At 43.2% G+C, this 12,189-nt stretch overlaps 1 protein-coding gene across 1 annotated transcript in view; it reads left to right on the top strand.

The window, feature by feature from the left end:
• LOC136645409 (dynein axonemal heavy chain 11-like) overlaps positions 1-12,189 on the top strand; it is a 264,485-nt gene that overhangs the window by 169,748 nt on the left and 82,548 nt on the right. Inside the window, 2 exon segments of the mRNA XM_066621643.1 lie at positions 5,328-5,561; positions 9,703-9,849. Coding sequence (XP_066477740.1) covers positions 5,328-5,561; positions 9,703-9,849 — 381 coding nt within the window.

Genomic DNA, 12,189 nt, shown 5'->3' with positions numbered 1-12,189 from the left:
ATAATTTTGAGATTCATGCAGTACTCACATGCAATCATTGAAAGAGCAGAAACTGTAACTGCTTCCTAACATCTGTTTAACCACCCGATTAGAAGTACAAAAAATATTTGTTAGTCTGCAACACATGACCCTGCATATGGACTCTAATTTTTTTTCCTCCAATGAATTCTGTTTCTTGATGAGGTTCCATTATATACTATGCCTTCAAGGAAAATCCTGAAGCAGAATTTCCCTTCCCTTTCCTTCCCTTCCCTTTCCTTCCTGAAATGGCTGTAGATTGTATTCAGTGGTTTCAAAGTCAAATTCCTAGAGTATTTTTTTTTAAATAAAAACATGGCAACCCATAGAGAACTTCTGTACACATCCAAGGTCAGGGTTTATGCTGCAGTGTCTCTACATGAACCGTAAATAAATACCTTACATAGCTAGTGTTGCCTATTTCTGGGCACAGCAGCATTTGATTCTGACTGAGTAATTACAGTCACATTGTGACCTTCTCTTGTACTATAATCTGTATGAATGCAAATTGTATTTCATTAATGCACTAATATTTTGAAGCTAAGAATCCTCCTTCCTCCCAGCAGTGTACTGTATCTTCTGCTCCATGACTGAACTGATTCCTTGTTCCTGGACAGGTCTGCTAAATGACAACACCTTTTGAGTAATTCCACCTTCAAACCAGTACCTTGCTTTGATGTATTACAATGATAGACTGAAGTGTTCATGCAATACATCATGACAGTCAGTACTTGCTTGATGCCAAGGATTGAGAGACTGAGCCAGCTTTTCTTTTTTCTTATGCATTCATATGATGCATCAGCAGGGTATGATAACCGGCAACACACATAAGAAAAGTAAGGAAAAAAGAGAACCCCAAAATTCAGTTCCTGAAAAACGACAGGCAAGATTAGGAAAAACAGCACAAAGTTCAGGATGATGCTCGCGTGGCTAATAGGTAGGACCAAGGAAGCTATGAAAGGCAAGGTGTCCTCCCACAGAAAATAGAAGTCTTGTCCAAATGAAGAGAACAAAAAGGAACACAAGCTCTGACAAAAGAAATGTAAGTTGACAATTAGGGATGCACACTTTAAATACTTCAAAAACAGGAAATCTGCCAGGGTGGGCCATGGGAATAAAAGAGAAGGTTGAATAGGATATGGAGATGGCAGATAAATTAACAGCACAATCCTATGCATGCCTATTGAGTCTCCAAAGTAAGTCTCATTTAATTCAATGGCATTTACTCCAAGATAAGTGTGTATAACTTATCAACAAATGCAAACAAATGACCCAATCCTATTGAGTCTTGCACTGATGGAACTCAGGCTCCGCCAGCATAAGGCTCAGGCTTGGCTTGGCTGCCACTGTAATAGCATGTTGGCCAGGGCTGCCAGCACAAAGGGTTGGCAGCCCTGGGTGCATGTCAGCAGCCTCCAGAGCCATTGCCAGAGCATGTAAGTCAGCAGAGGTGGCATTCTGGGGAAGGATCTGTATAGGGATTGGGAATGGCTGGGATGTGTTGAGGACAAGCTGGTTGCAGGCGGCAGCAGCAGCAACAGCATATCCTAGGTTTTTGAGTATATTGACAATTTAAATTTTAAAAAAAATCACTAGGTCCAAGAGATCTTAAGGAACTCAAATGTGAAATCACATGAAAATATGAAATTTGTTCTTTAAATCAACCTCTTTGCCAAAGGACTAGCAGGATGGCAATGTAACACCTATATTTTGAAAGTGATCCTGAAAATTCAGGCCAGACAGCATAATATCTGTTCTAGGTAAAATGGTGGAAAGCATAAATAAAGATTACTTGATTAAGCTTATGGAAGAACAAGCCTTGCCGAAAGAGAATCAGCATAGTTTCTGGAAAAGGTAGGTTCTGTCTCATTAACCTTAGCCTCCTTGGGTGCCCTTCGGGGAGAAAGGTGGAATACAAATCTAAAAAATAAATAAATAACTTTCTAGAGCAGTGATTTTCAACCTGTTTCATCTCGCTGCACATTGACATGGCATTAAAATAGTCAAGGCACACCATCAGGTTTTTGACAACTGACAAGGCACACCATGCTGCCAGTGGGAGTTCACATCCCCCATTGGCCCTACTAATAAATGACCTTCCCTCAAATTCCTATGGCACACCTGTGGATCACTTGCGGCACACCAGTATGCCATGGCACAGTGGTTGAAAATGGCTGTTCTAGAGGTTGTTTTTTAAAAGTCAGCAATCCAGCTGGCATTGTATACCCAGACTTTTTAAGAAAAAACAAAAACCTCAAAACTCTTGAGTAAACTTAGCAGCATGGAATGGACAGGTCCTTTGATAGTTTGGTAACTGATAGAAGAACAGAAAATTGCAAGCAAGAATTAAATGGGTAGGGTTCACAGCAAAAAAAAGGGAGATGTGGGGTCCCCCAATGATCCATACTGGGCTGGTGTTTTTTAATTTATTTATGAATTATCTGGAATTAGGGGTAAACAGCAATATAGCCAAGTTTGCAGCTGTTCAAGATGGTGAAAACCAAAGCAAGATGGTGAAGTGCTCCAGATAGACTGAATGAATGCACCCATATGCACCATATGCACCCATATGGGACCCATACAAACTGGGTGAATCGGAAACCAAATGACAAATGCTGTCGATGTCTATAAGTGTACATTGATGCACACTGGAGGAAAAAAATCCCAACCACACATATACACAGATGGGGTTTGAACTATTGGTAATAAACCAGGAAAGAGATTTTGGGGTACGGTGGGTAGTTCAAAGAAAATATCAACCCAGTGTGCGGAAGCTGCAAAGAAGGGAAATTCCACACTAGGGATCATTAGGAAAAGGATTGAGAGTAACTTTGCTAATATTATAATGCATGTGTAGAAGTCTGTGGTGTGGCCAGATTTGGAATACCGTGTACAGTTTTGGGTACCACATCACAAGAAGGATATTGTAGAACTGGAAAAAGTGCAGTAGTGGGAAACAAAAGGCTGGGGTGCCTTCCTTTTCCAGAAAGAATCTTTGGGGCTTTTTAGCTTGGAAAAAAATGTGATTCAGGAGGGACAAGGATTAAATTGGGGATTAAGACAGGGATTAAGGGGGACAGGGATTAAGTCAGGGAATTAGAGGGCAGGTCCTCTCCTGGATTGAGATCTGGTTGAAGACCAGGAAACAGAGAGTGGGTGTCAATGGGCAATTTTCACAATGGAGAGAGGTGAAAAGCGGTGTGCCCCAAGGATCTGTCCTGGGACCGGTGCTTTTCAACCTCTTCATAAATGACCTAGAGACAGGGGTGAGCAGTGAGGTGGCTAAGTTTGCAGACGACACCAAACTTTTCCGAGTGGTGAAGACCAGAAGTGACTGTGAGGAGGTCCAGAAGGATCTCTCCAGACTAGCAGAACGGGCAGCAAAATGGCAGATGCGCTTCAATATCAGTAAGTGTAAAGTCATGCACATTGGGGCAAAAAATCAAAACTTCACATATAGGCTGATGGGTTCTGAACTGTCTGTGACAGATCAGGAGAGAGATCTTGGGTGGTGGTGGACAGGTCGATGAAAGTGTCAACCCAATGTGCAGCAGCAGTGAAGAAGGCCAATTCTATGCTTGGGATCATTAGAAAAGGTATTGAGAACATAACAGCAAATATTATAATGCCATTGTACAAATCGATTGTAAGGCCACACCTGAAGTATTGTGTCCAGTTCTGGTCACCACATCTCAAAAAGGATATAATGGAAATGAAAAAGGTGCAAAAGAGAGCGACTAAGATGATTGCTGGGCTGGGGCACCTTCCTTATGAGGAAAGGCTATGGTGTTTGGGCCTCTTCAGTCTAGAAAGGAAACGTCTGAGGGGGGACATGATTGAGACATACAAAATTATGCTTGGGAAGGATGTGGATAGACAGATGCTCTTTACACTCTCACATAACACCAGACCTAGGGGACATCCACTAAAATTGAGTGTTGGGAGAGTTAGGACAGAAGATAATATTTCTTTATTCGGTGTGTGATTGGTCTGTGGAACTCCTTGCCACAGGATGTGGTGACAGCATCTGGCCTGGATGCCTTTAAAAGGGGATTGGACAAGTTTCTGGAGGAAAAATCCATTATGGGTTACAAGTCATGATATGTATGTGCAACCTCCTGATTTTAGAAATGGGCTATAACAGAATGCCACATGCAAGGGAGGGCTTTAGGATGCAGGTCTCTTGTTATCTGGTAAGCTCCCTGGGGCATTTGGTGGGCCACTGGGAGATACAAGAAGCTGGACTAGATGGGCCTGATCCATTGAGGCTGTTCTTATGTTCTTATGACATAACTGAGACAGAATTAGGACACAATCGTAACCAACTTTCCAATGCTGGCATAGCTGTGCCGGGGGGGGGGGCATGTGCTGCATCCTGCAGTTGAGGGGGGGCAGTCATTAAGGTCCTCCTCGAGGTAAGGCAATGTTTGTTCCCTTACCTCAGAGTAGCATTGCCCTTACCTCGGTGCTGGAAAGTTGCTGAGGATTGTGCCCTTATGCATGGTGTGGAGAGAGAGAAATTTATAACTTCACAATACATCCTAGAACAAGGGCTCACCCAGTGAAACTGACAGGCAAAAGGAGATACTGCTTCACTCAGCACAAAATTAGTCTGTGGCATTCATTCATGATTCCCAAATATTTTCAGCTGGTGGCTCTCTTAACCTTTTGGGCCATTGGCTGTGGCTCCCTATTAGGGCTACAATCCTATACATTGTATAGGAAGATAGATTTTTCACGAGGATTTCGTGGCTCCCCTGACTGGTTTCCCAGGAGAACCACTGCCATAAGATGTGGTGATGGCCACTAGTTTGGTTGTCTTTAAAAGGTGATTGGATACATTCATGAAGGATATGTCTATCAATGGCGAGTCATGATGGCTTTGCACTAACTCTGGGTTCAGTGGCCATATGTCTGTGAATACCCATTGCAGGGGAGTAATGCTGGTTCAGAAGTCTGCCTTTTTCTACTCCTTGTGGCCTTCTGAGAGGCAGCTGGTGGGCTGCTGAGGGAAACAGGATACTGGACTAGGTGGGTCTTTGATCGATACAGAGGATATTTCTTATGTTCTTCCAATGAGCAGCTTGTTCACGCTAATGGATGTGGTGGAATGATGTTAGTATCTATACTTTAACACGGGCTTCATAGGTCTTTAGGCACATTATCTGGGGGCAGTGTGCCTGTACTTAGTTTTCAGCTTTGCAAAAAGAATTCTAAATCAAAGCAGCTCAGGTAGATGCATAACATTATCACCTCTGCTACAGCCTGAAATCCAGTGAAGTGTCATTTACTGTGGATTTGTTTTTCAGCCTCATGTGAAGCCTTCAATCAGCCACTTTATTGCTTTTGCACATACAAGTGTTAATGAAGTAAGTGTCAAGTATCAGCAGAATGAGAAGTGTTATAACTACACAACCCCCAAGAGTTTCCTGGAACTGATTAAACTGTACCAAAATCTCCAAGGAAAAAAGAGGAAAGAGTTGGTTCACAAAATGGAAAGGTTAGAAAATGGCTTGCAGAAACTGCAAACTACAGCTTCACAGGTGGGTTCTTGGAAGTTTTCTTAGAAGATATAATAATAATAAAGATCTGAATTAGCAGGCACAGCAATGTTCCAGAACTATAACTGTCTTGGTGCCAGATTGTCTATTTCTTGTTGACCTCCCCCTTTTCATTCTTGTGTTCTATTTTGACCACCGTTGGTCTACATTTTCATCTACACTGATCTACCATGGGTGACCCCACACCAGGCTGAATGCTGTCATCAACCATGTATGGCAGCCTGCTAGTACTGCAGCAAAACACCTGTATTTGTTGTCTCCCTGGGCCTGCAAAATGGGATGAGGGAGTTGTCAGATATCTAACAGAATGTGACAGGTGGGCTTGTGTTCAGCTTGATGGGTCTCAGATGCACAGTCCTGATGTAGACCAGTCATCAGCAACTGGTTTGGCAGCGTCAGGATCAAAATGGAACCATTATTTGAATTGAAAGGCTTCTATCAGTTTGCATTACAAGTTATATGAGCCCTAGTGGTCCATTCTAGCCAGTAACATCACAAGCAACTGCTAAAAGAAAACCAACACCTCTTGAACTTGGCAGTGGAGAAAAGCAGGGATTCTAGCCACGAGAAGCTCTCATGCACTTTTTATAAGCCCTAGAACAGACTAAATGGTCTTTTACATGGGATCTTTGGAATGTTGAAAAAAGCCAAGCCACACAACTCAAGAGAATGTCAATACATAGATCCCATCCTCAGCACTGATCCAGTAATTACCCTCCTTGGCACTGATCCAAGGCTGGCCCAAAACCTCCTGAAGCCTGAGGTGGCATGCCAAAAGCTCTCCCCCCCCCCATACTCAATGATATGCCAGACTCTGCTTCTTCTACAAAGTTCTAGCTCAGCACTCTTATCCGCATTTCATCTTCCTTCTCAATCTGTGGAAGGGAGAGGAATGAGATGGAGGAGCAATTGAGGCAACTTAGTGGAGAGAGATGGATGCCCACCTCCAATCTGCTCTCTGATATGACCACTTCACTAACCTCACAGATGGGTTGGCCCTACATGATCCAATAACATTAGTGGTGAAAACCTCAAGCAATTATAAAAACTTTAGAGCTAAAAATTACTCTTTTGTTGCCTAGTTCATTGATCCATGGTATGAATGTTGTATTAAAAACTCATGCCAGTTGGGCAGTTGAAAATAAATGCAATCCCGTTCTCATTTCCGAGAAATTAATCTAGCATATTAATTTCATATATTAATCTAGCAATGCAATTTGGAATTCCCTTGACATTCTTTCCAATAACACCTTATGAGAGGAGGACATTTCCAAAGTGCTTTGAATTCTGCTTGAGGCAAAATTCAGTCACAACCTAGATATGTGCAGGATTCCCCAAGGAAAATAATGGAATCACTTTTTGGGTTCCCTTAGAATTCTGTAAGTATTGTGATGGGAGAAACCCCCATTTTTACTGCCTTTCATCTAGTGGTTTATAATAGAAATTAAAACAGTACCTAAAAATAAAAGAAATATTTAAATCAATACAAACAGCTATAAAATAAAAGACAACAGCAAATATAAAACAACTCAAACACGATCAAAATATTTTAATAGTGTCTTTGATACAGTAGCAAGCATTTAAAGACACTTTAAAAACTTTCAAGTACTTGAGAGAAAACAAGTCTTTGCTTGGTACCTAAAAGATAGTAAGGGAAGCAACAGGCTAGATTCTTGGGGGGTGGGGTGGGTACTAATGATGGAATTCCATAGAAAAGTTACTCCCTGATAATCTCCTACCTAAATTATGAAGGCAGGGTAACCACAGAATGGGATCAGCTGATGATCACGGTGCACACAAGGTTGGTATGGGAGCAGGTCCTAAACCATATAGCAGTAGCTTAGCTGGGGGGGGGGGCAAAACATCAAATACTGCAGGCCATGTAACAACCCATGTAAGCTGCCCCTCCCACTTGCAAACAGATCCATTCCAGGCAGTGAGGACATGGTCACCTACCCATGAGTAAACATGCACATACTACTCCTTTTGGTTTCCATTGAGCTCAGTACATTTTCCTTGTCAGCTATCAACTTGCCAGTTTCACAACCCACCCAAAATTGTGTTGTGACCCATTGGTGGGTCCCAACCCTCAGTTTAGGAACCACTGGTGTAGAGACCTTTGTCGTGTGCTTCTGATTATGCACAGTACCTGATCGTGCTTTTTTGTCTCTGGATTGGTCTGCAAGTAGCTTATTTCTGTGGATTTTACCATGCAGGAAGCACTGCTGAGCAGTTTATCAAAGTGTGTAGGCATGTTGTAGAAATTGTGTTCCTATTGTGTTCCTATGGTTGTCAAATCTGGGTCTTCTCAAGTTTTGGATAGCAATATTCCTGTTGTTTCCCAAAATTAAATGATTATCTCTTCACAACTGTTCTTTTCATATACGAAAAGAATATAATTCATAATATAAATATTTATTCTGTTTTTAAAAAATTGATTCATTTTAAAGGTAATCTGCTTTTAGAATGGCATTTCAAGAGATGTAAGCAACATTTGGAGAGTATCAGTTGTATATTCTCTCTATACTGTAACTAAATAATGACCATTAATGTCTCTTTGAATGAGATTACATGAAAATTGTGGTTGTGAACATGCAATCAGCTCATTTATGAACTAACAAGCATTGCCCTGGGGCAGACTCACTGCCACTCATAATTTCCCATAAACTTCACCTCTATTAATAGCATATTGTGTGCAAGTCCTTTTAGCATCTTAGGCAATATGCAGGAGCAGGATTTGCAATTAGGTTTTCAGGTATAAATGCGCCCGACAGATTCTAAACGTGCATCATTTGAGAACTAGATTTTCACAGAGCAGTCAATGAGTGCCTCCCCTGGATGTCACCTCACCAAGGATGCTGGCATCATAAGTCAACATTGATGGACAGTTGCTGAGGGTCTAGAAAACACCTCTATGTCCATAGCTTCTCTCTGCCTTGTTCCCAGGTGGAAGACAGTTTGCCAAGGGCCACTAATAGCCTGAATTGGTGCAAATCACTACTATCTCAGGATTCTATTACCTCATTCTGCTGCTTGTTCACATAAGACCTTAGTATCACTCTCTGAGAAGTGAGCAGCTCCTATCTGCTGAGTGGGCCCTGGGTTCTGTTTCTTGGTCAACTAAAATTGTGACTAAGAGATGGAACACAAAAATCTATTCTTTACACATGATACTCTTTTATTTAGGGGACAGCCCAATCCTATGCTGCACTGGTACAGCCAGGCTGCATGGCCTGCTCAGCATCCAGTGCAGTTTGGGAGGCAGCTGGAGGTCTCCTCGGAGTAAGGAGATATTTTTCCTTACCCTGAGTAAAGCTTCAAACACCCCATGGGGCTTCTCAGATCCACTCCAGGAATATATCTGGCACAAATCTGGGAAGCCTATGTAGGGCTGCCCAGGACAGGAATGGGGGTTAGGATACTGCAGAGGAGGACTCTTCTATCCTATCCCCTTTCCAGGCCCAATCCACTCCCCTTTTGTCACCCCAAAACTTTGAGGTCCTCCATTGTAGGCATGCAATCTGAGGTGAGTCAAATTCATGGATTGGAAACCTGTGGATGTTGAACACTGACCATATAATCCATTGGTTCAGTATTAAAATGTGTAAATAAAGATGCACAGTAAAGTTACGAATCAAACAAGAATGAAATCCTCAAACAATAAATGGAAAAAAACAAACTCCTCACTCCTTCCTAGCTATTTTCATTTTCCTCCTCCCTCCCTATGTTTACTTTCTATGCAACACCCGTAATCTTGGCCTCCTGCCTGTTCATTGCAAGACTGCAGAGATTTATTTATTTATTTAACAAACAATGAAATCCAAAGATATACCCACACAAACTGCTTTGGATAGTTTGAAAATTGTTGGTGACATTTCTTTATTGGGAACATTTTGACCCCACATTAATATGCTAGTCAATAGACTGTAAAAATCATCTTGGTTCCTTCAGGGCAATCTTTTTATAAATACAGAAATGTAATTATGCATCCTCTAGAGGGCTGAAAATAATTATACAAGTGTACAACAAAGCCCAAGGCAATGACTCCTTTTAACTGGTTGTTTTGAATATCATTTAAATCTTGTTAAAACTTAATTACCAGATTATTCTTGTTACATTTTAGGTAGAAGATCTGAAGTCTAAGCTTGCCATTCAAGAAATGGAACTTCAGCAGAGAAATAAAGATGCAGAGGCTCTCATTGACAAAATAGGACAGCAGACAGAAAAACTAAGTCGTGAAAAAGCAACTGCTGATGAGGAAGAGCAGAAGGTACATATGTCTTTACATACATGTATGTATACCCCTGTGCATGTTTACTTGAAAGTAAGTCCCAGTGTTCAATGAGACCTACAACTCAATTGTACCCAAATCCCCCACTGATGCAGCTGCACCAATGGAGTTCACACTGTATCCACTGGAGGGGGGCAGTTGGAAAGCTCAGATCAGTGAACTTTTGCTCACTTACCCCAGGGAAAGCCTCCACCCCCTCCTTGGGGCTCCTCAGATCTATACCTGCTATTTAGCAGGCGTAAATTCAAGGCGTGTAATGGTGGCAGTAAAGGAGACAGATGGGGCTAGTATATCGGCTCCACACCTCCAGTGCCTGATTCCACCCCTTCCAAATAGTTCCACCCCTGCTGCTCTTGCACCTACCATGATGCGCCTTCATTGCTGCCATCCAGTGTGGAAGCGCACCTAAAATGACCACTGGAGGTCATTTTATGACAATAGAATTTTGTTCCACTGTAGTAAACCCTTCCATAGCCGTGATAGTTTTGGGCAGTTAATCCCAAGTGAGTGTGCGTAGGCCAACGTCAATAAATCAAACTGATATTTCTCATTTGTGTATGTGTGTGTGAGAGAGAGAGGGAGAGAGAAAAGGAGGGAAAGAATGGCAAAACTCTTTGTTACTTAGATGTTTGTTAGTTAAATGTGTTGGCTTTTGCATTCCACAATAACACAGTGTGAACCAAGGTGACAGTTAAAAGAAAACTGAAGATGGGAGGATTCATAGCAAAGTGGCACTTGCAAGACAATTCATAATACACACATGCACACTCGTATATTCTGGTAGCGTCCAAAGAGCTATCTGTGAGTTAAATGAGCTTCCATGCATACGGTGTGTGTAGGCGAGGCCTGACTTTCTTAGGGTGCAATCCTAACTGTCAGTTCGGCCGGCCCAAGTCCCTTGGGCCGGCCGGGGAGGGTTGCAAACATGCCATAAAGCACATTTGTGCCTCCTCGAGGGGAAGCCAGGCCAGTGTTCCGAGAAGTGCCAGCCTGCCGAGGCTGACAGACGCCTCTGTGCTGGCTTCCCTTCTGGTGCTTGCGTTGGCCCCACTGGGCTGACGCAAGTGAAAAAGGTAGGTGTGGGGGGCGGGGAGGAGGAGGGAGGGAGGCATTCCTGGGCAGGGGGAGGGCGATGGACAACCCTGGGGGCGGGCGGGGAGCAGGAGGCAGGGCTGGGATCCAGCAGTTATGCCGGATCCCAACCCCCATTACCAGGGAGAACAGAGCAACTTCAAGCCGCTTCACTCTCCTCAGACTTGTGCCACCTCAGGAGGTGGCGCAAGTCCGAGGAGACCCATTGTGGCCAGTAGCCCTTGCCCAGGGGTAAGGGGAAGAGTTTCCCCTTGCCTCTGGCTAAGCCGCTGCTGGCCACAATCCTGCGCTGGATACAGCGCAAGCCTCCTGGCTTGCCTGTTCCAGTGCAAGTTAGGATTGTGCCCTTAGCTACATTTCTCCCATATTGAATGAAACTCTGGTTCCCCAAGTTTGAAAGCTGAAAAGTCCCAGAATGCATTTAGGAGATCATTCATAATCCTGTGGATCTCGTCTTAACATAAGAACATAAGAACAGCCCCACTGGATCAGGCCATAGGCCCATCTAGTCCAGCTTCCTGTATCTCACAGCGGCCCACTAAATGGCCCAGGGAGCACACCAGATAACAAGAGACCTCATCCTGGTGCCCTCCCTTGCATCTGGCATTCTGACATAACCCATTTCTAAAATCAGGAGGTTGCGCATACACATCATGGCTTGTACCCCATAATGGATTTTTCCTCCAGAAACTTGTCCAATCCCCTTTTAAAGGCATCCAGGCTAGACGCCATCACCACATCCTGTGGCAAGGAGTTCCACAGACCGACTACATGCTGAGTAAAGAAATATTTTCTTTTGTCTGTTCTAACTCTCCCAACACTCAATTTTAGTGGATGTTCCCTGGTTCTGGTGTTATGTGAGAGTGTAAAGAGCATCTCCCTATCCACTCTGTCCATCCCCTGCATAATTTTGTATGTCTCAATCATGTCCCCCCTCAGGCATCTCTTTTCTAGGCTGAAGAGGCCCAAACGCCGTAGCCTTTCCTCATAAGGAAAGTGCCCCAGCCTCGTTATCATCTTAGTCGCTCTCTTTTGCACCTTTTCCATTTCCACTATGTCTTTTTTGAGATGCGGCGACCAGAACTGGACACAATACTCCAGGTGTGGCCTTACCTTCGATTTGTACAACGGCATTATAATATTAGCCGTTTTGTTCTCAATACCCTTCCTAATGATCCCAAGCATAGAATTGGCCTTCTTCACTGCCGCCGCACATTGGGTCAACAC

The sequence above is a fragment of the Tiliqua scincoides genome, chromosome 1, assembly GCF_035046505.1.
Source record: "Tiliqua scincoides isolate rTilSci1 chromosome 1, rTilSci1.hap2, whole genome shotgun sequence".
In the NCBI taxonomy this organism is placed as follows: domain Eukaryota; kingdom Metazoa; phylum Chordata; class Lepidosauria; order Squamata; family Scincidae; genus Tiliqua; species Tiliqua scincoides.
The sequence above is the reverse complement of the archived record's forward strand: the minus strand, read 5'-3'. Positions and strand labels throughout refer to the sequence as shown.